General features: G+C 34.3%; 4 protein-coding genes across 9 annotated transcripts; 2 read left to right on the top strand and 2 right to left on the bottom strand.

Annotated features, from left to right (window-relative positions):
* Positions 1-1,652: 1,652 nt before the first annotated feature.
* Positions 1,653-5,496, bottom strand: LOC136221863 (uncharacterized). 2 transcript variants are annotated; one of them, XM_066009326.1, is made up of 3 exons: positions 5,373-5,496; positions 4,999-5,241; positions 1,653-2,165 (listed from the first exon to the last, which is right to left on the bottom strand). In XM_066009326.1, the coding sequence occupies exons 2-3, from the start codon at positions 5,164-5,166 to the stop codon at positions 1,974-1,976; spliced, it is 360 nt and encodes a 119-aa protein (XP_065865398.1). In that variant the 5' UTR covers positions 5,167-5,241; positions 5,373-5,496; the 3' UTR covers positions 1,653-1,973. The 2 variants fall into 2 exon arrangements, with proteins under 2 accessions (XP_065865398.1, XP_065865399.1); XM_066009327.1 differs by having other exon boundaries at positions 5,332-5,429.
* A 1,222-nt stretch (positions 5,497-6,718) lies between these two features.
* On the top strand, positions 6,719-9,535 carry LOC136223489 (DNA polymerase II subunit B4). Its single transcript, XM_066011515.1, has 3 exons — positions 6,719-7,037; positions 7,134-7,252; positions 9,138-9,535. The coding sequence occupies exons 1-3, from the start codon at positions 6,820-6,822 to the stop codon at positions 9,326-9,328; spliced, it is 528 nt and encodes a 175-aa protein (XP_065867587.1). The 5' UTR covers positions 6,719-6,819; the 3' UTR covers positions 9,329-9,535.
* Positions 9,536-12,199: 2,664 nt separating this feature from the next.
* Positions 12,200-14,406, top strand: LOC136223519 (receptor protein kinase CLAVATA1-like). 2 transcript variants are annotated; one of them, XM_066011559.1, is made up of 2 exons: positions 12,200-12,495; positions 12,568-14,406. In XM_066011559.1, exons 1-2 carry the CDS (start codon positions 12,243-12,245, stop codon positions 14,220-14,222), a joined length of 1,908 nt encoding a protein of 635 aa, XP_065867631.1. In that variant the 5' UTR covers positions 12,200-12,242; the 3' UTR covers positions 14,223-14,406. The 2 variants fall into 2 exon arrangements, with proteins under 2 accessions (XP_065867631.1, XP_065867632.1); XM_066011560.1 differs by having other exon boundaries at positions 12,200-13,897; positions 14,011-14,144.
* A 2,064-nt stretch (positions 14,407-16,470) lies between these two features.
* Positions 16,471-22,966, bottom strand: LOC136222371 (heterogeneous nuclear ribonucleoprotein Q-like). Of its 4 annotated transcripts, none has more exons than XM_066010080.1 (10): positions 22,806-22,957; positions 21,366-21,463; positions 20,704-21,166; positions 20,501-20,620; positions 19,825-19,965; positions 19,494-19,664; positions 18,665-18,872; positions 18,395-18,570; positions 17,841-17,926; positions 16,471-16,801 (listed from the first exon to the last, which is right to left on the bottom strand). In XM_066010080.1, exons 3-10 carry the CDS (start codon positions 21,130-21,132, stop codon positions 16,606-16,608), a joined length of 1,527 nt encoding a protein of 508 aa, XP_065866152.1. In that variant the 5' UTR covers positions 21,133-21,166; positions 21,366-21,463; positions 22,806-22,957; the 3' UTR covers positions 16,471-16,605. The 4 variants fall into 4 exon arrangements, with proteins under 4 accessions (XP_065866152.1, XP_065866151.1, XP_065866153.1 ...); XM_066010079.1 differs by lacking the exon at positions 21,366-21,463 and adding an exon at positions 21,786-21,801 and having other exon boundaries at positions 22,806-22,947; XM_066010081.1 differs by lacking the exon at positions 21,366-21,463 and having other exon boundaries at positions 20,501-20,617; positions 22,806-22,966.
* Positions 22,967-23,867: the final 901 nt, after the last annotated feature.

The raw sequence follows: 23,867 nt of genomic DNA, 5'->3' as shown, positions 1-23,867 counted from the left end.
CATGAGCATCCCGCACCGCAACACTCCTCCAGCCGACGCCAATCCGGGATTCCCCTTGCTAGCATCGTCGCTGTTCAATTTAAACCATCCAACCTCTGGCAGCCGCCAACGGATGAAAACCTCATGCCGATCCCCCAACCCTCGTGTGCTCTTTAGAGAGAGAAAACTCCAAAAATGATGATTTTGAAAAATTAAAAATGATACTAAACAACTTTAATTTTTGAAAATTTTCATTTTAAGGTCGTTATCGGCTAAATTTGACAAAGTAAAAAAAAAATGAAAATTTTACAAACCACATGGTTCGATTTGTAACAAAAAAAACCACATATACCGATCTGTAAAAATATAAGACCATTGGAATTTTATTTGAAACTAACCTAGAATTAATTACAATGTACTCTTAAAGTTTGATTAAGCTTATTAGGAAAATTCTTTGAATTTCAAATCATTAAATTAACAAAATATAAATTCCAAATATTATTTTTCTATAAATATTAAATCTGTTTAATAATAAAGGCTTGATAAACACTAAAAATAAAATATTAAATTTAAACATATTAAGATTTTTTAATACATGCAAGTTACTTTTGTAATAACTTTATTTTTAGATTCGTGCCTACAACTAAAACAAATCCTAATCATAGAATAAATAAAAGATATCAATATGATAAAATAAAACTACATTAATCCTTGGAAAATGATGAAATTAAATGTTTTTTTTTTTTGAAATTAAATATTTAACGACTTCAAGTTGTTTAAACTACTTTTTTTAATTCAAATTCTAACATACTCAAAAAAAAAAACTTTAATATGAAGAAAAACTAGCTAGATCTCAAATTCAAAAGTTTTTTACAAACAGAGAATCATGTGAGCGTTAGAATACAATAGTCAAACTAAGACTTGTTGGACATGTTTAGTTCAACGGTTAACTAAATAACACTTTATTATTAGCTAATTAATTATTAGTATTTTATAAAATTATAATTTATTGTTATTGTTAGTATATAAAATATCTAATATTAACATATTTTAAATAATCAATAAATAAAATATAAAAATAACAATTATAGTACACAAATTAATAAAAATAATTTAACCAAGTAAAAATAAAAAAAAATAATTTATCGAACAAAAATCTAGCAATTAAGGATAACGTGTAAGAAGAAATGTGTTTTATGAAAATAAGAAGGCAAAAAACATTATTAGGTCCATGATCTTTCATTTTTGGTTCATTAAGCCTTTGATCATTTATTTTTAGTCTCACTAAGCTCTTAATGACCAAAAAAAGTAAATTGCAACATAAAATACAGCTAAGAGACTGTTATTCATGATAAAAAAAAAAGGTAATTTTCAACATAAATTTTGAAATTTGTATTTTTTCACTGTTTGAAAGCAGTTTTGGATGTATAATGTGACTATGAGAAAACGGTAAAAACCTTAATTCAAACTGTAAAAAATATATATTTTTAATAATTTCAAATACATATGAAATTAATAAATTACATATTCACAACTTACCAATTTGGTCATCAAAGGCTTAGTGGGACCAATAAAAGATCAGAGGTTTAATATATCCAAATAAAAGATTAATAGTTTAATGAACCAAAAAATGAAAGATTAAGAGCTTAATGATGCTTTTTGACAAATAAGAATGGTGGTTTTGTCAACTACTATTTCTATATAAAAAAAGGCTAAAAAGTTGTTTTTATATAAATCTAACCGAACAACATATTTACTGCGGTATGGAGTGAAATGCTAAATGTTGTTCCGAAAAGCTAAAACAAACACCTCCTAAATATATAGATGCAATTGCAGCGACCTTAGACTCTCTCTATCTCTCCAGACGGAGGACCGCCTGAAACCACCCTTTCAGCCGGAGGGTGCAACGGTCCCCGCCACTCCTTTCGCCTCTACGAGCACCAATGATCCAATATGACATACAAGCAACAAAAGATAGTAGAAATTGAGCAATCTCAAGGCAACTTGGGTGATGATTTGTTATTTATTTGCTTGAAAGTAGAAGGTTTTGTGAACCAAGTAGTATAAAGAAATTGCTTGTGAGGTCCAACATGGTTGCAAATTAACCTCAGCTTTTGCCTCTCTCTCATCCATCTCAACACTATTTTCATGTGGCTTTTCCCTTTCAATCCTCTCAATCCAACTTCCTGCAAATATTTGTACACCAAAAAAAATAATCAAGCTGATAGAAAACAAACATCTTTTTCTTCAAATTGCCCTGTACCAAGTCAGGGCGGTTCCTTACGTTTTTAGGCCGGGACGAGATAACAAATTTGGGGCCGTCATACATACATTCAACAATTTTTATTATTATTAAAAGCTAGAGAATAGATGAAAACGAATCTCAACTTGTTGCCACCCTTAACGAACTCCACAAAACATCTAGACCGGATTTTATTAGAACAAAAAGAAAAAGAATAAAGAGTTAAGAATACCACCCCCAAAAGGGGCTAACAAAACCTGCTCTAAAGCACTAAAGTCATCACATACATTCTTAAATTTTAAACGGGTAAATTACACCCATGGCCACTGAACTTTGCTTTTTTTTAACGGTATAGCCTCTGAACTTCAAAACTTAACATAAAAACCACTCAGCACTCATGGCCACTAAGCTTTAACTAACTCCTCAAAATGACCCTTAACAATCTCAAAATGAAAATATTTCAAGAATTAAAATTGTTCAGAACGACATTTGTCATGAAACCACATTTTTTATTTTCCAAAATCACTATTTTTTGAACTTTCTCTCTCTAAAAATTCACCCACTCTCCTAACCAAACAACAACTAAATGACCTTAAAACGAAAATTTTCAAGAATTAAAGTTGCTTAGAATATCATTAATTCTTAGAATTTTTTTATTTTGAGGCCGTCAGTGGTCACGGGTGTTAAAAAGTGTAAAGTTGACTGACTTTTATATTAAGTTTTGAAGTTCCGTGGTCATACCATTAAAAAAAAAAAGCAAAGTTCAGCAGCCATGGGTGTAATTTACCCAATTTTAAACACATAATCCTTACAAAACATGAGATCTAATTTCTTTTATCAGCCTCTTAATTATTATTTGTTAGTTTTAATTTTTAGAAACAATTACTAATCATGCACCAATCTATGTTGATACAGACACTACCTGCCGTGTCTGTATCCATTTCAGCTTCCGTTTTGAAGGCTATATTATGAAGAATATGTTTTAGAAATAGCGTTTTCCGGTATCCGTTTTTGTTTCAGTGTCAATTTCCATTTCCATGTAACATAGGCACAAATGTAAAGGTTCAATGCATTGATAGTCACCCAACGTTCCTTAACATTTCAATGTGGTCAATTTGTGTCAACAGAATAACTAAAGTTTTATTTTTGTTTCACTAAGGTCACTTTGACACAAACAATAACCTATGTTGTATGGAAACAGAAAGTGAAACAACAGACACCAAGAAATGTTATTTCTAAAACATAGTGTTCTAAACAGAGCCAGGAACGAAAACTGAAATGAAAATGGACACGAAACACGGAAACGCTATTGAAGAGGACTTTCGTGTAACGTAACAACATATAGCAGATTACTGATATTAGCAATGCGACAACATATGCCTGCACATAAAATTCTTGCAAATCACAAACTATACCTATCCCCTATGTTGCACGGACGCGGAAACAGACATGGACATGGAAATGGAAAAAGTTATTTCTAAAACATAACCTTCATAAAATAGCCTACAAATAAAAAGACACGGACACGAAATGCAAAAACGCTATTAACTAGAAGTGTTCGTGTAACATAGCCTATCTCAGTAGGACAGTAAAGAATCAAGAAACAATGTAAAAACAAGCATTATTTTGGCATTTGAAATCCATCCAATCCCAAGCATCACCAAGCATAGAAAGAAAGTCTGGATATGAAATCCATCTCTGTGTGCACTAAAAAAAAACGTTGCTTTTAGAATATCTGTTTAAATTAAAAAAATTCATATCAAATTCCTCATGTTTAATAGCTCATCCTCCTTGTATCTCCTTCTCAAATGCAAATCTCTAGAATCATTTCTATTATGGATAAGGTCTAAATCCGCCCCTATTGTTTTTGGAAAGCGCGGATTTATCCTTTAAGTACGAAATGGTAAAAATGTACCCCTAACAATTCCAAGCAATATCAATTTTACTCATACATACATCGTGCCTTTCAAACAAATTTATCGATGAAAGGAAACAATTTCCGGTATTTTTGGCAGGTTGTTGAAACTGTGTTAGTAAGACTGACCGTCTTTCCAAGTTCGGGCTGATTCTGAGACAGATCAATGGTGGAACTCCTTTCCATCTTTCTGTTCTAGTTCTGTCTTTTTTAATGATTTTAATAGAACTACCTATGTTGGGTTAATTTGGCTTTTTGCCTCGTTTTTATCCTTTCATTTCATTTCCTTTATTTTTTTTTCTGGTAAATGACAGCTTAGTCGTTAACATTTTGACAATTTGTTTGTAACTTTGTTAATAACACAATAAATGTTTGGAAGGAATAGCTATCAAACCAAAGAATTAAGGGTCAAAATGGCTATCAAACTTGGAAGTCTCGATTAATTTAGCTCTCAAATGAAATTTAGATATCAACTCAGCACTCAATGGCTAATTTTAACAAATTGACCCAATTTTTTTGAATTATTGTTTTAAAAATGATTGTATCCAGATCAATTTATCAAAATTTACGAACTTGAAGGCTGACGGTTTGGGCTAAATTGATCATGGATGCCAACTTTAGAGATCATTTTGAACCTTAATTCCAAACCAACACATTCAAATTTTTGGTTATCTAGGGTTAAATTGATCTTAGTTGTTTAACATTTCGTAGGTTAGCTACAAATCTCCACATCCCAAAAAACAACAGTGTTACGTAGAGGGATTAACCACCACTCACTAGCCTGTACACTAACCTTCTGCAACTGAAGGAAATATAACATTTTCATGAGCATCATAAAATCAAATAGAGATATGAAAAATACCTGGAGTTTTTCCCAAGTTTCTGAAACAGTAAGAGGACCATGCTCCTTTACAATGTCGAATATCGCCCTTGTTATAGTCTGAGTCTGCTCCGGTGGTGATTTGAGCTCTATCGGTTTCATCTTTGGCTTAGGTTTCGTCGAAAAGTATCTACACGCAGCCCGAAACATGTTTCGCCGTCTTGATCAATACTGATTTGGCTTCAAATTGATCTAGGCAAATTATCAAACACCTTCTAGGCATCACTGAAAACAACCAAAAAAAGCACATAAATCACTCCTAATCTTCACCTGAACAATAAACAATAAAGAGATCGACTCTGTTTGGATTCATACATTAAAATTGAATAAGAACTAGAAAGGAACGAAGAATTTACAGTTCAATTGATTCTACGGCAAGAACTGAGACATGGCACAAATCACTCCGTAGCCGTAGAAATTCTTATTTTCCCTTTTTACCCTCTTTTTCTAATAGAGGCTAAATTGCACGCATTTTCTCCGTATGACCACTAAACTGAAAAAACGTCACATAAAAGTACAATTTTTAAGATTATGGCTAGGGGTGTTAATGAGCTAGGGTGGATCGCGAACTATTCGAGCTCGGCTCGGTCAAAACTCGGTCAAAGATCGACTCGAGCTCGCGACCGGCTCAAGATATTAACGAGCCAATACCAAGCTTAGAGAGGTTCGGCTCGAAAGCTCACGAGCCGGCTCGAATATTTTAATTAATATTTTATTAATATTTAATTTATAGTATGTTATATATTTTATTATTAATAAATATGAATGTAGTGTATAATTTGTTTTATAAAGTTCAAATTTAGTTTTAAACTATTACAGGATAAAATTAATTCAAAAAATGTGAAAAAAAACACTTTTAAATACAGATGAATCGAACTCGCGAGCTTTTTTCGAGTCGTGCATGTGTGAAGCTCGATTTGAGCCTAAAAATTTCAGGCTCGCGAGCTCGAGCCGAGCCGAGCTCGAGTAAAAATTTAATCGAGCCGAATCGAGCCTGGCAGGGTTCGGTCTCGGCTCGGCTCGTTAACACCCCTAAATTATGGCAATCAAATTTTAATTAAAAAATAATCATTTTTTATAATTTATCCAATTTCTCGGTTTAAGGATCGTCAGATACCATTTTGGTGGATTCTCTTCCAATTAAAGCTTTTTATGTACATTGGGACTTGAACTCAAAATTTAGTTTAAGCAATTTGAAATCCTTAACCACTCAAACCAACCTTAATTAGTACAAATAAAATAATCATTAACAGTATCAAAATTAAAATTGTTTGGAATGACATTTACTATACAACTATATTTTTTATATTTTAATATCGTTATTTTTGGAGTTTTATCTCACTAAAAATTCACTTTATCTTTCTAATCAAACACCTAAATAACTTCAAAGCGAAAAATTTGAAGAATTAAAGTTGCTTAAAAATATCAATAATTATTGACATTTTTCATTATAAGATCGTTAATGATCATTTTGAGACGTTGATTGAAGTTTGGTAATCATAATATCACAAAATATAAAATTGAGTGGATTTTATATTATGTTTTGAAGTTTATCACCGTTAAAAAGTTTAATGGACATATCGTGAAAACGAGTAAAGTTCAGTAGCTTAAGTGTAATTTACCCTATTCAGAGTATTAGAAAGCCATTGAGGCCCAACGGATCAACTGAACCCAACCCATTATCGAACCTCTCCAAATGGCGGGAAATTTCACATCGAGAATCGCTTTGCCCTAGAAATGGAGTGTCAAACGCGCGCAGAAAAAAGAAAAACTGCTCCATTTTGGTCCCTTTTCCCTTGACTGATGATGGAGGAAGATAAGGAGAAGGCGGTGGAGGTGGAGACAGAGGAAGTGGAAAAAGTAATACAGGAGGTGGATGAGCTTCCTAAGGCTATTGTGCGCCGAGTTGTTAAGGATAAGCTCTCCGATTGCTCTGCCGATGGGGATCTCAATGTCCACAAAGACGCTCTCCTCGCATTCTCTGAAAGCGCACGAATCTTCATCCATTACCTTTCCGCTACGTAAGGAAGAAGAAGAACTTCATTTCTGGTTCTTCCCCTTTTCAATTCAATTTTTCCCCCAATTTTAGTTTAATTTTCTTTGGAAATTATGTGCAGAGCTAATGATATATGCAAGGAATCAAGGAGGCAAACCATAAAAGCAGAGGATGTGTTGCAGGCTCTTGAAGAAATAGAGTTCCCCGATTTGGTTGGGCCTCTCAAAACGTCCCTTACTGGTAATTTGCTTGTCTTTCTCAGTTTTGGGGATTTCTTTGTCACTGAGGCATTGTGAATTGCTTGTAGATAATTAGAAGACAAATAGGGTTCTTAGTTTTGGAATTCTAACATATGAAAGTGTTATAATTCTTATTTTTCTGTTCAGTTACTCATTTTGTGGTATCTCTGATAAATAATGAGACCTCCTAGTCTATACCAAATAAAATTGCTTGCTTCAAAAAAATTCCTTCAGTTCAAAATTGGTAAATTCCCAAAATTAAGCATGTTTAAGGTCTCAGTGTATTATGCATTTTGTTTGAATCCGTTGTTTTGCTATTGGGGACAAACTTCGAGCCTTGTGAAGGAAAACATTTATGGGCTTGACATCACGTCAAACCGGTATCGGGTAAATGAGTCTTTCTCAGTTATATATCCTTCAGTCAAGACCCACATCTAGGAAACAACTCTAGATTATCCTTGAATCACCATATAACTCTTCTTTCCACATGGAGGGCTAACCACGAGAGTATCACCTGCTACATCGTATTCATTCTAAACAAGCCATTGACTCTGATACAACTTGTTTGGAATCGAGGGGCTTTTGCCATTTGGGAGAAACATCCAACCTAAAACTTTAAGGTAGTGGTTTAATTAGTCATTCCCAAGTATATACCCTTCACTCGTCTCATATTCTTCTAATTTCGGATTTCCAACACCAACTTACACTTGCATCCGAACATTTGGCTTTAGTTACTGGTTTTGCTGAGAATTAGCTATATGGGAAGCATGAAGGTGAAATTTCAAAGCCATTTAGTAGAAGCATTGATCCATTGATCATCTTCTTTTTTTCTTCTTTTAATCGTCGATTTATTTTCTTCTCCTGTTTTTGGGTGGCCATCTGGGTAGTCGGGTTAATTCAGCTATCACCTATGTTGCACCGTCTCTCCTCTTAGCATTTCTGTGATTAGTGTCTGTTTATGTTTGGAAGCTATTTTATGAAGGTTGTGTTTTAGGAATAATTTTCCCATTGTCCGTTTTTGTTTCCATTTCCGTGTCCCATGTAGGCTATCACATGTAGTCTCCTGTAAGCCTCTATGGTTGTTCAGCTGCGTGCTCACCATCCAGTATCTCACCATTCCTCAGCACTTGAATCATTTAGTAGTTTGTTTTCAAGAATTCATATTCCATTCACAATATTTTACTGAGTACTTGTATCTCCTTATGAAAGTAAGGAGTTGGTGTTTGCATTGTACTTATATTAGATACATTCTGCTTTTTGGTAGTGAAAGTTTTAGGCTATGCTATGTTACATGGAAACGAAAACGATATTTGTAAAGTATATAGGAGGAAACGTAGGAAAGCATGTAAATAATGGAAAATATATGAATATATCTATAAATTTGAAAAATCATAGGAATGTAGCTTTAGTTTCTACATATATATAAAAGAAAGAACTATATACTAGCCACATAACAGAAGGAAAACAGAGATATTTTCTTTTTTAAAGCTTGTTTGTAAAAAGATGATTCAGAAAATATTAGGGATATACTGAACATGCGATTTGCATTAACCCACTTATGAAAACACATTACATCTTAAACTGAGTTTCCAATTTTTTATAAATTACGGAAATGTGATCAAAATGTTTTATACAAGGTTTTTTTAGGAGAACGCTGCTTCTGAAACATATTTGGCAACGTAAAACGATTCAAAATCAAAGTTGGCATGCAACATAGCTCATGGTTTTTTTTTGGCTCATTAATAGTTTTTCCTTTTCTGAAATCATGATTAGTTGCAGTGATTAACCAACAATGAATCGTTGCATTTGATCTGAGGCTCTTACTATCTATTTGTTGAGTTACTAAGAAAATATGCCTGGTTTTCTTTTTCTGTTTTTCGTTGCAGAGTTTAAGCGGAGAAATTCAGTAAAAAAGGCAGGAGCATCAGAGAGCAAAGAAGTTGAAAAGAAAAAGAAAGTAGAACAAGGGACACCAAAGAAAAAGACAGTAGAAGAAGAGTCACCAAAGAAAAGAAAACTAGAAGAAGGGACACCAAAGAAAAGTGGAGGTAAAAGCAAACAAAAGAAAAAGGAATGAAAAAACTGTGATGAAGATGCTATTTTTGCCTTCAGAAACTGGATTTTATCAGTTCTAAAATATATAAATGTGAAGATTATCTTAAAATGCCACAAACTTTCAAGCTTTTTAGCGGGTTTTTTCTCAACTTTTTGTATTAAAATTAACATGGTGTTTTGTTCTTTTGGACATAATGAAACATCAAATGTACCAATTTTTGTTGTCAAATTAGGTTTCGTTACGTGTGAATTTTATTTTCAGGCTCATGTATGGGTTGTTGTCATAGTGCATACCGAATCGGTGTTCAAAACACTTGTTTTGGAAGTAAAGAAAGTCATCTGGTTCATTGTTTGATGCTGCTGCTGCAACCGAGAAAGTTGCAGCAGTTGTTCTGACATCTGATATCGGTGTTTCAAAATGTTAGTTTCAGATGTCAGATGTCAAGCCTGTTAAATGTTAATATCTGACATCTATAACTGAATCAGGTGATGTAACTATTGGGTTCTTTGTTTTTGAAACCCGTGTTTTAAACACGGGTTTCATGATTCCTTTGCCGCAGTTAAAGCTTAAAATTAACATTGGAATGATTTTTTTTTTTTTACCTTTGCCTCAGAAGGCCTCGTACATCTGTTACTTCTTGTACTTTGGCTCAAAATGTTAACTGGACTCCTGAATTTTCAGAAGTTCCAAATGATCTCTTATTTTTGTCCAGTTGCATTCAATAACCCTCTATTTTTCAATAGATTTTGTTGGATGTAGAAAGTAGAAAACACGTTCTGTCCCGTGTTATAAAGAAAATGTCAAATAGATAAGTAATTCTGAACTTTTGAAAGCTCAGTAGGCAGTTGAAGTTTTGCGGTTATTAAATGCAATTGGATAAAAATACAGGGTTATTGAATGTAATTTATGTAATTTGATAAAAATAAAAATCATTTGTAACTTTTGAAAGTTAAGTTGAAGTTTTGGAGCAAATAGAAGTATTAGACTAGAATAAAAAAGGGTGGTCCGGTGCACTACGTGTCCCCGCTTAAACGAGGGTCCGGGAGGGTCCGACCACAAGTATTAGGCTAGAATAAGCAAGAAAAATTCTTTCCATTACTAACCACATTTGGAGAAATTAAAATTGCATAAAAAATGTTCCCACTTAATGGGAGAATAAGAAAAAGGTAAAAGGTTCAAGCATATGCATATAACAAGTGAACCTTTCATTACAGAACATGTGGGAATGAGATTCTCTGCTCAAAAGTTTCAATTTTCCTTTGAAAAAATATTTTGATTGCTCGAAATAGGTGACAACTCGAGGATAAAAATAGTTCGATGGAGAAATAGGTCACAAGTCAAGGATTGGAATTGTACCGACGATTACTAAAGTTTGGGGGTCTATGTCACGTGACACGATTGTCATGTGTTCACCTCAGCTCTAAAAGTTAGATATATCTAGTGTGGCGCTTGATTACTAGATAGTCAAGTGTCTTATATGCAAACGTTAGTTGTAAAAGTCAGATATGTTTAGTGTATCTTAGATTTTTATGAAACAAACACCAAACTTCAGTAACCATCGGTGTATGTTACCCGTCGTCAATTAACAAGTGAAATTTAAAACTTGACGTTTTAGGAATCTATGCGTTCAATTAGAGAATCTATATTGTTCACTCAAGGAATTAATTAACTCAAAATAAATTCGGCAATAAGCATAATTAAGCTCATGAACTTTATCTATTTTAAGGATCAAGTCTCTGATCAATTATTTTTCCACATTGAGCCCTTGATCATTGATTCTGCTATGGATTTAGCCTTTATTTAACTTTTCCGTTGAGTTTGGGCGGCAAACATCGTTAGAGTGATTCAGCCTTGACGTGGACAAATAAAAATACGAATTTTTTGACCAGGATAAATAGAGAGTAAAAAGTAAAAAGAAATTACGGAAATCAATTTCCAGTAGGTTCTTCCAAGCTCGACCTTCTCTTCTCCCATTTTGCGATTTTCAGCATTAAAATCGACAAATCGATCTTCTCCTTTCCCAAACTCAACGGAAAAGTTAAATAAGAGTTGAATCAATAACAGAATCAACGATCAGAGGCTTAATCTTTAAAACAGTTAAAGTTCATAAGCTTAATTATGCTTTTTGCCAATAATTTATAGAAGATTCCAATTTAATTTCTATACCAAACAAATGTTATCATTCCATTGATTGTTCTTATCTTTTTTTACAGATAAATAAACAAAATTTATTAGATAATTAGTAGAATGAGAACCAGATTCTCCAACTAATTGCACTAATTAAAGTGCTAAGTGGATAATTCTTGCATTGTATCAGCTTTCTCTTATATATATAAAGGGTAAAGTTGAAATAAAACCCTTGTGGTTTCACTAATTTTTAGATAAAGGACTGTGGTTTACTTTTTGTCAAAACGATGACTGAGGTTTTTAACTTTAGTAAAATAAGGACTTTTTCGATTGATACTATTAAAATCACCTTTAACAACTTCAAAAATGAAATATTTTAAGAACTACTAATATTCTAAGCAACTTTAATTCTTCAACTTTTTTATTTCGAGATTATTTAGATGATGTTTGGTAAAGAGAGAGAAAGTTAATGTTTAGAGAGAGAAAGTTCCAAAAAAGATGATTTTCTAAAATCGAAAATGTAGTTCCATATAAAATATGACATTGAACAACTTTAATTCTTGAAAATTTTCATTTTCAAGTCGTTAAAGATAGTTTTAATAGCATTATTAAAAGTGCGAAACCTCAGTCCTCGTTTTGACAAAAAGTAAACCACAGTCCTTTATCTGAAAATTAGTGAAATCACAGGGGTTTTATTTGAACTTTTCCCATATATAAATGTACCTATTCATAGTATAAAATACAAAACCCTCCCATTCTCCGGGTTTTACTTACACCGGTTTTATCTATTTTTCGCGGCTCAAAAAGTATGCGGAAAATGAGTATTTCACTGAAATTTCTTCTGATTTTTCTCATATGGGAAACAACCTCAGCTTACACTAGTGATTTCCAAGTACTTCTGAAGCTGAAATCCTCCTTGATTGATTATCCAAATGCCTCGGGACTCGAGGATTGGAAAGCGTCGTCAAATTCTTCCTCTGATCACTGCTCCTTCTCTGGAATTACCTGTGATAGAGACTCGCGTGTCGTGTCTCTTAACGTCTCCTATCTTCGCCTCTACGGTACGATTCCTCCCGAGATTGGTCTTTTGAGCAAGCTTCAGAATCTGACTTTGGCTTGTAATAATCTGACAGGAACATTACCTGCAGAGATTGGCAATCTCACTTCTTTAAAGATTCTTAACATCTCTAATAATTTCCTTACGGGCGAATTTCCCGGTGAAATCGCCCTTGGCGTGAGTCAGATTGAGGTATTGGACATCTATAATAACAACTTCTCAGGTTCGTTACCGACGGAGATTGCAAACCTGAAAAGTCTGAAGCATCTTCATCTCGGTGGGAACTATTTTTCGGGGGAGATTCCTGATTCATACTCGGAGATTCGGAGCTTGGAGTACTTTGCTTGTAATGGTAATAGTCTTTCAGGAAAGATTCCGACAAGTTTAGCCCGTCTGAAGAACCTGAAACATATGTTTCTTGGTTATTTTAACTTGTACGAAGGCGGTATTCCGTCAGAATTCGGGTCGATGACGTGGCTTGAAAGTTTGGATATGGCTAATTGTAACCTTTCCGGTGAGATTCCTGCAAGTTTACGCTATCTAGTGCACTTACAAGCATTGTATCTTCAATTGAACCGTCTTTCTGGGGCGATCCCACATGAACTATGCGGTCTAACAAGCTTGAAACAGCTCGATGTGTCGCTTAACGAACTTACCGGAGAAATACCGAGTAGTTTTTCAATGTTAAAGAACATCACATTACTCAACTTGTTCAAGAACAACTTAACAGGTCAAATTCCTGAATTCCTCGGAGATTTGCCGAATCTCGAGATGCTTCATATATGGGGAAACAACTTCAATTCTGAGCTTCCAAAGAGTCTCGGACGGAATCGAAAGATTACATTTCTTGACGTTTCTTTCAATCACCTCACCGGACCGATTCCTCAGGATTTATGCAAATCAGGAAAGTTAATAGAATTGATTCTGATGAATAATTCCTTCTCAGGACCGATTCCTGAAGAACTCGGAAACTGCAAGTCCTTGGTAAGAATCCGAATTTCGGACAATAACTTCAATGGAAGTATTCCTGAAGGAATCTTCAACATGCCAGAAGTGACAATCTTGGAGTTAAATGACAACAATTTCTCCGGACAACTCCCGAAAAACGTCTCCAGTCGAAAACTCGGGAAGTTCGCACTCTCAAGCAATAGGATATCAGGAAAAATTCCGTCCGGGTTAAGCAACTCGCAGAAATTGCAGAGTCTATTACTTGACAGGAACATGTTTGAAAATGAAATTCCTGAAGAAATATTTCAGCTCAAGTTCCTGACAACAATTAATATAAGCAGAAACAATCTCAGGGGTAAAATCCCTCCTTCAATTTCTAATTGTTCGTCGCTAAATTTCGTCGATTTTAGTCAAAACAAGCTCGAAGGCGAGATTCCCGACGAGATTGCTGCGCTGAAGTATGTTTCAGTGTTGAACCTTTCTCATAATCAGTTAACTGGACAGGTTCCTAGTAATGTTCAGTTCATGTCATCACTTACAACATTTGATATTTCCTTTAATAATTTATCAGGAAAATTACCTGCAACGGGATCATTCTTGTTGTTCGGTGACAGTTCGTATTCGGGGAATCCTAACCTCTGTTCTCCATTCAACAATTCTTGCGAATTTCCGGCACATTCAGCCGCGGCTCGAAGTGTTGGCTGCAGAGAATTATACAATTCCTGGAAGGTTATATGCACCATCATTATACTTAGTTTCCTATGTAGTTATAGAAGTTGTTAATAGTCCTAGGGGGAAAACTGAAAGAAGAAGAAAAAATGCGCATATTCGCAATTTGTAAGTAGCGTATTATGGTATTTTTCTGAAAAAAATTACGTGCTTTTACATTGTTGGCAATTAAGAAATTTGACCAATATTGATTAAGTCAACGTGACAAAACAGGAAAAATAAAAAATTCACGACAACAAAAAATCAACAAATTAATATGTCATGTTAATAAAGTCAATGCATTAACACTCTTAATTAAATCCCTTTTTTTATTAAGGATGTAAAACGCGGTTTGTTTTTGCATTGCAAAATCTTATGTACCTTGTGCTACACACAATTTCAAGAATAAATAAATATTTGCTGCATTACTCATTTGGATGGATTAAGAGAGATATATTATGGATTAGGAGATGGGAAAAGAGGTGAAAATTTCTAACATGATAATACGATTCACAGAGACAATCGTTGGCTGCGCAATCTATTTGCATTGGATAAATATGGAAAATGTATTGGATAGATATGGAAAAAAACATAAGAATTAAATAACCAACAAAATCCAAGAAATGGCATTTCTAAACATCCAATATTGACATACACATAAACTACTATTCCATGATACATGTCTTTTAAAATTAATATACACTAATTAAGAAATGCAATTAATTTTAAGTAAAAGACTTTGTTACTCTTGTATTAATTACATCTACTAGTAACTTTATCTATTCCCAATGAAAAAAATCAACTTAAACAGGAGTATATTTGGTAAAAGTAAATTAATGTGCATAGATTGAAACAAAATGACATGTATTGTGGAACAAAAAAAATCTCTAGAAAGACATATATTATGGAAGGGAGGAGTACTTCTTAGTGATATACAATGCATTCTCCACTCTGCCTCAATACTTGCAGGAATAGATACAAGAATTCAAATAAAAAAAAACGTTCTCATCTCTTTCTTGTACGAGTCCTCATAGATAACAGAAAATCTCACCCCGTTGCCACCCATACTTCTGCAGGGTGGGAGGGTTTCCAGAATTTCAATCATTCACTAAGTGGCAATAAAATTCTCCGCTTCTCGTATGCTACAAATGTGTTCTAAACCATGCCATGGGAGCATTAACATAAGAATAAACACTTCTGTAATGCACTCATCATATTAGAAAGGCTAATTATTTCAGAACCAAGACTTCAGGACTTCAATCCTGAAAGGCATACATATCGACAGAAAGTGCCTATCGGTAATACAATACGACCATAATGACCGGAACTCATAGGTTTACTTCACAACAAAAAACATTGCTTATAGCAAAAAGGCATTTCAAAAGATTAGAAGGGTGTATTCAATCCGAACTGCTAATGAGCAACTTAGTGTTCAAGTCAAAAAAAATTCAATTATGTTCTGCAAAACTCGACTTGAAAACTCGTAAGCTAGCTTGATTATAGGTTCATGAACAAGCTTGTGAGCAACTCAATTATAATGTTCATGAACACGCCCATGAACAAACTTGATTCAATTATTTGTTTAATAATAATATTTCTATAAAAAGGAAATGTAAAACAATATACTTTTTTTTGTGTAAACTTTAGTTTTGTAGATTTCATAACCATATAGCCTTTGTTAAAAAAATTATAATTAATAAGTTATTCGCGAATAAAGTTCGTGAACTAAATTAGCAAGCTGCTCAAGAGCAACGCTCAGAAGCAAACTCGCAAACAGCTCGTGAGCAACTAACAAACAGAATGTTGAGTTCGAGCTCGTCTGTTTTCTGATGACCCGGGCAAGAACAACCAAAACTCAACACGATTATAGCTCAATATCGTCCTGCCTGAAATGAAGGATCATCATCTGCAAAATCAACAAAACTGACTGAGAAATAGCATCGTCTACTAAACAGAAGGACCTTGTACCGTCTTGTCTTGCTTGCTTCTAGCGAAGAATGGATCCGGATACTCCCAAAACTACTGAAACGGAAGGATGATTACGGTCATTTTCGTCAAAAAGCAAAATAATATAGACAAAACTTTGATCCAAGCAGCGTCCATGTTAAATCTGAATTCTGCAAGTACATAACCCATCTTTTCCATCTGAAATATACGGCGTTGCTGCCCTTTGTTAACAAGATCCGCCCTAGACATGATCATACACAAGTCCGATAACAAAATAAAGTGCCAAAAACTTTCAGGCTTGAAAGTTATCAACCTGAAAGTAATAACCGGACAAACAACAAATGGAACTACCAGCATCAGCATGACACCATCTACAAGACTACAATCATAAGCTGAACATAAAAATCTTGATGCTATTCAATTTTTGGTTTTATTGTCATATTCAAACGAGAAACTGAAGAAAACGGAGAGCACACTTAACTAAATGATCACAAACATACAACAGAAGAAACTAATACGGGCGATACCTACGCCCATTGCTTCCATCACGCCCATCGCTTCCATCACCACGCTGTTGTCTATCCCTGCCCCTATCACGCCCATTGCTTCCATCACGCCCGAAACTTCTGTTTGATCCCCCACTGCCATTTTTGCTGTAATTCCTCTGATGTGAGGGTGGAGTGTGTTGTTGTACTCCAGGCTGCTGCCTACAAGGAAAGGAAAAAAGAAACGGAGGAACTCTCAAAACTAAGGCACTTAAAACAGCTCAGTTTCTCGGGTGAAGTTTTTACTAGCAAATTCCTTATTTGGCTTGATTTTTCACTATTGCAGGTGTATTTATTATTTATTCCAAATCCAAGAAATTCAGTAACCGACACTGAGTGCAAACATCATATTTATCAATACTACATGCTATAGCTTCCAAAAGACCTGTTAAAATGACCATAGATGAGGTGTGTACAGTGCTATGTTGAATGTAAACTTTGATCTCAAGAGTTGCATGTTTCCCAAACGTTACGGATACTTGTATTGACCGTTCCGGATCACATTTTGTAATTTAAGAAAATTGGAAACTCGTTGGTTAGAATTTGGAAGCTCGTTTCCTAGGATGTAATGTGTTTTCTAAATACTAATTGCCTGTTCAGTAAATTCCTAACGTTTTCTAGACCATCTTCTACAAGCTTTAAAAGTGAACAAAAATTTTTTTGCCTCTATTATGTAACTTCTATGTAATTTTTTAATGTATACATACAAAAATAAAAAAACATCCTTATAATATTAAAAATGTATAGATATACCCTTGCATTTTAATTATTTACACGCTTCCATTCCCTATATTTTTTACAAATATCGTTTCTCGGTGTCTATTTCCGTATCAGTTTCCATGTAACATAGGTTAACACTATTAAGATGGCTTGAAACACTATTTGCTCCTTGACCTATCCAAAATGCTTGTTGTTGCCCCTAACCTATTATTTGGTAACATTTGTCCCCCCCCCCCTCCCCCGACCTATCCAAAATTGTTGAAATCTCAATCACTGGCTGATTGAGATTTCACCAATTTTGGAAAGGTTAGGGGACAAATGTCACCAAATAATAGGTCAGGGAGAAAAGACAAACATTTTGATAGGTCAGGGGCAAGTAGTGCTTTAATCTCTAATAAGATCCATGCCAACTTTCAACTGTAAGAGTAGGAAGATAAACATCTAAACAAAAAAAAAAAAAAAAATAATATAATGAGCTTACAGGACATAACCAATCCGCCCATCAGGTAGCAGCATTGGCATCATTGCCATCCCTGAAGGAGTTGGGCCCCTTCCATAAATCATTGGCTGCCAAAGGTCATATATATACACAAATAATCAGTTAGAGCTACAATCTACAAGATTTATAGTAGAGAGTAAGAAGCACGTAAATACTTGATATTAAAAGCAAGAATTACCCTAGCATCCTAGAACTTTAAGCAAAGAGGCCTGAATTATAGCACAGTTTGATTAGAAATTTTTGCGCATTATGCATTAATAAGACGGTTTGGAGATAGATATTATGTTTATGCAACCTCTAGAATGGGCAATAAAACAAAATGAGGGTAAACAGAACAAGTTTCTACTATGTCAGTAAGAGTAACAAGGAATTTCATATCAAGAAGTTCGACGAACACATGCAATAATTTAGTAAAAGTTGAAGAAACTGGACTGTTGAAATGGCTTGTAGACCATTACCAAATAGACAACTGTCTGGTTTTTAACTTCACATTACATTGTAGACTCTAATAAAAAGACATGCACACATCTTCTCACCTGTGCAAAGCCTGCAGCACCATATCCAGCTCCAATAGCACCAAAAGCTCCTCCAACCAAACCATAACCAGCACCAGATGGGTAACCTGGAAGTAGACCCGACTTCTGTAAATTAGACATTCCAACAGTTTTCTGGTCCGCTTGAGGTTTCGCAAGAGAACATTCCAAAACTTGGCCTACAAAATCAGAAGACAAATAAACATAACTGACTAGTTTAAGTACATAATCCAGTCGTAATACAACAATATATTTCACAAAATAAATGATCACCATCAAGCTCATATTTTTCAGTATTCTTCAATGCTTTCATAGCACTAGACCTCTCTGAAAAATGAACGAACCCAATTCTATTCTTCTCCTGTCCAGATTTGGCAGGTGGCAAAACTACTTTTGTAATCTTTCCATGGTGTTCAAATAGCTTCTTCAATTGATCTTGATTAACATCTTTTGGTAAATTCTTCACATATATCGTTTTCACCTGTGCAAGACAAGCTGAAAAGTGAGATACAAACAATTCAAAGTCCAAGCAGTCGAGTCTTCCCAACATAAAGAGCAAAAACAGCTAGAATATAGAACTAGTTTAACAAAATTCAAAACAAACGTAGCAATCAAAATTGATTTATGAATAGGTCTAACATAAAAAATAAGAAGACTGTAATCATTTGATAAATTAAACTGGAGTTAAGCTTTGCACAGCATTGCCATTGACCCATCATCATATTGCTCCATTGGCTCACTACCAACACTTCAATCATTATACCTATATCACAATAGTTTGCTTAAACTATTTTTCCTGTCCCATTTCATGACAGCATAAATTTATATCCATTCAAACACTAGACTTTTAGCGTTCTAATTCACATTTCCATCTAAAATAACATTTAGGCCCACCTCAAGACAAACTATTCGTTAGCCATAAATGAAAGAGAAGAGAATTTGGCTGTCACTGGAGAGGTGGAAAGGCCACTGCTTCATGCAGTGGTGACAATAAGCCACTAAGGTCCAGCCACATGTTACAGTACAAAAATCAGTCTCTGATGACCTCTCTTAGTAGATGCACATACAACTAGTAAACCAGTAAAGAGATTTCTTTTGATACCTGTGAAGAAGCTGAAGAATCACCAGTCTTTGAATCAGCCCAGCTGACTGTAGGAGCATTATCACCTAGCTTAAATTTCGGGTTCATCATTTTCTGCCTTGAATACTCAGCACATGCATTATTATAATAGTCGATGAAAGCAAAGCCTCTATTATTGTTTGTCTTCACATCCTATGGCCAAATGTCACAGAAAATAAGAATAATATATGATGAACAGAAATGGGGTGAATGCCAGCAGCAGAAATAACAAGTAAAACCAACCAGACTCAGAATATGATCAGAAGAATAAGTATACATCTAATAGACTAAAAGCTACATTCGACATACTAACCTTGACCAATTGCACAGCAGTCACCCCAGGCCCAACCTCTGTCACAACCTTCTTCAGATCTTCCTCTTTCCAGCTTCTAGGAATATTACCAAGGAACAAGCGATGCTTTGCTTGAGATGTTGAACATTTAATTCTTTTACCCTGAGAGAGAGAGAGAGAATAGACTATAATGGCATTGAGCAATAAAAGCAGAAAATCAGCAAACTGGAGCATCAACAGAAACCATCTAACAAAAACAAAACAAAAAAAACTGAACTGAGGCTCAAAATTATTCTAAACCCGTAGTTATTTAAGCACAAGGCACACTAAAATATATATATATATATAAATGACAACAGTTAACATTTCTAAAATACAACAAATAGTAAAAAACCACAATTTTAATCATAAAATACATGAAATAAATTTCAAATTAACTGTTAACGCTTACATAATTATAATTCATATTCATAATAAAATTTGAAATCTAAAAACTCTGTTCTGCAACAGGCACCCCAGGCGCACGCCCGATGAACATCGCCCGCCTCTCTGCTGCAGAGGCGCTAAGCCCTGAGCCTAGGGTCAGGCGCTCCTTTAACAACTATGTCTAAACCTTAGGCATAAAAATGTAACATTTTCTGCTTCACATAATCCACACAACTTCATCACCAGGTAAATTCATAAAAAGAAAACGCACCTTGAATTCAGTATTGTTCAATTTATCAATGGCTTGAGAAGCCAAATCCACATTTCTAAAGGTCACAAATGCAAAGCCCTTGTTTTCATTTGAATCCTTGCCTTTCATTAGTCGAACCTGCTATTATAAACAGAAATCATTGTGGCATTCACCTTTATCAGAAATATAAAAGCATATCATCCATAAATAGGAATGCAGCTTACCTCCGTGACTACTCCAGCAGTCTCACAAAAACATCTCAATTCCTCCTCAGATGCATCAAGAGGAATACCACCAACATATACTTCAGAACCATGAGGAGGTCGCGAAAGAAGCTCGGCTTGTATTCTCCTTTCCTGCTCATCTTCAACCATTGTGTATGTGTCATCGTGTATAATGCTTTTGTGTGCTCTAGATTCATCAAAATTATTAGCATTATCCTCTTCCTCGTCGTCTTCCATCTCTATGACTTCCTCCTCTTCTATTTCTTCCACCTCTTCCTCTACTTCTTCATACTCAACCTCTTCATCCATTGCCTCCTCGGGATCCTCCTCCTCATCTTCATCTAGATCTACCTTCTCATCAGACTCAATAGAGTTTTCAGGTTCAAATGATTCAGTGGCTGCTGATGTATTCCCCTTGGCCCTTGGCATCTTATGTATCTAAGTAAACAAGCTTGCAGGGAAACTGTGAAGAAGGCACAGAGGCCAGAAGAATTCATGGGAAGCAGTATACACATATTGAAAGGAGGTAAAAAAAATCAAAGGCCAACAGGAGTTGCAGATTATGAATCTCAAATAGAACTCATGTGATGAGATAAGACTCAAGGCGGTTTTAATGTGAAAGTCTTCCAAGGAATAATGATAAAATTAGTAGTAATACTAACAGAGATAGGTAAAAGAGATTTCTGATGGCAATTAAGAGGCTTATGATGGTGGTGCAAAAATATCAAGAAAAAGAACTTCTGAAATCAGAACACGACCTCTGTCCAAAAAATGAGAGCCAAGTTTAAGCATTTATTAGCTTCTCTCCACAGGGCACATGTAACCCCATAATAAAAAAATGAGGAAAGAAAGTGAACAGCATTATAGAATTAAGAATCTAATTAAAAGGTAACAGAAAGGCATAAGGCATCAATCATAATGCTTCAAGCATGACTAGACAAGTACAAAAAATAAGTTTCTGTGACTAATTTTATAAGTCATCTAGCTCAATAAGGAAAAGGATTTGGTGCAACAAAAAGGAGAACTAAGCCATAATATGATCCAATCTCACAAAAACTAAATGAGTTCCAAACTAAACATACCAATCTGTGCACCTTCCTGCAACAAATTGACAATAAAGACTGAGCGAGGAAGAAAAAAATATATCTTCGTTCATTTTACAAAGACTGCAAAGTATTACAATTTTGCAACAACATAAGTTTATTGCAGCTCCAAGAAGTCAATAGAATCTAAGAATTGAATTAAAAAGATTAAAAAAAAACAATATTTCCCATTTTATCTAGTCTGAAGCAGTAAAAATTTGTAACTACATAAAAAGTTTGCAAGAATTTTAAGTCATTCAAAACATCATAAGAAAAGCAACTTAAAAAAACAACAAGAAGCTTCAAAACATTAGTAAACAATTGCATGAAAAAAAAAAATAATCAAGATGTAATCATACATGTAATATTTCCTTCTCTCTCCAATACACAAACAAAAAAGGGTACAGTAGTTGCCTGTAAAACTCTCACTACAGGCCAAGTGATATCCTGATTAAAGTTCCAACCAAGGCATCTTTTTCTCCGAGTCTCCTAATTAAGTTGAAGCAAACTGCTAAGCTAGCTAAAGCACATACAAGATGAATACAAAGACAAAAAATACCTTGACATTAACTGTCCAACCTAAAGGATTTAGGTATAATTAAAAGAAATTGAATAAGAAATAAACCTCCAATTTTTCAGGATTTAGTATCAGCCATTCCCAAATACCCTCGTTTCAATATTTTATACAATACGTCAAATTTCTCTCAAAAATCTACTGGATAGGTTCGTCTCAGCGCGCCTAGGGTGGATTTCTAGGAAAATACGTAAGGAGCAGCCACTAAAATCAGCACAAATCAACTAGATCAGCAAAATCTGAGGACCGGCGAAGTACATTGAAATCCTTATCATTCTCCTTACAAAAATCATAGCATAAGACAACAACGCGAGACGCAATGCAGATTGAACAAAACAGGTATTCGAAAAAAATTGAAAAAAGAGAACAGACAGAGAGATAAAGCAGCAGCAGCAGCAGCAGAAGCAGAAGAAGTGAAGTCGAAAGATAGAGAAAAGAGAAAGTACCTGAAGAGAAGCAACGCGGCAAAGGATGAGAAAAAAGGCGGAGAAGATAGGAGCAACGGAGAGAAAAATTGCAAAGCAACCCTAAGAGCTCGCACAGTTTTCCGGATTCAGAAGAGTCACCAGTTGAATTGGAGATTCCACGATTAAGATTTAAGTGTGGTATTAATATTGTTGTACAAATAATAAAATAATAAAATATTACGACGACTACTTAAGTACAAGTAACACTTTATTTATTAGAGGAATAATTTTTTTATGAATATTGGAGGAATAATTAATGATTGGTTTATTAACAAGAAACGAATTAAATGCAGCTTTATTAAGACAAACTATGGATAATTCCATTAATAAAAAAATTACAATTTTCGACTGATTCTTTTTTATTAAATGCAAATGTTAATCGAAATGATGTGTTTGTCAAATAGCGGCCAGCCGATTTGAGTAGCTGATTGTGTAATTTGTTTAGTAAAAATTAGCCGATTGTTAATAATTATTATAAAGGTATGATAAAGCATTTATTTGGGGTTAAATGATAGTAATTAAAGGTAAAAATGTTCATCAAAAGAGATGGAGTCATAAGTTAATTAAAAAGCGGATAAATTACACCTATGGATATTGAACTTTATCATTTTAATATTGAACTTCAATTTTTAATGGTATGGCCACTGAACTTTACACTTTTTAAACACCAGTGCCCACTTAACTTTAACTAACTCCTTAAAATAATGGTTAACGACTTCAAAATGAAAATATTCAAGAATTAAAGTTGTTCAGAACGACCGTTATCATGAAACTACATTTTTTATTTTCCAAAATCACTTTTTTTTGGAGTTTTCTCTCTCTACAAATTCACAATCTCTCTCCTAACCAAACACCACCTAAATGACCTTAAAACGAATTTTTTTAAGAATTAAAGTTCTTTAAAATATCATTAACTCTTTGAATTTTTTATTTTAAGACCGTCAACAGTCGTTTTGAGGCTTTGAATGACCACCGATGTTAAAAAATGTAAAGTTCAGTGATCATACCGTTAAAAATTGAAGTTCAGCGGCCACAATGTTA

This window comes from Euphorbia lathyris, chromosome 3, assembly GCF_963576675.1.
Source record: "Euphorbia lathyris chromosome 3, ddEupLath1.1, whole genome shotgun sequence".
Lineage (NCBI taxonomy): Eukaryota > Viridiplantae > Streptophyta > Magnoliopsida > Malpighiales > Euphorbiaceae > Euphorbia > Euphorbia lathyris.
The sequence above is the reverse complement of the archived record's forward strand: the minus strand, read 5'-3'. Positions and strand labels throughout refer to the sequence as shown.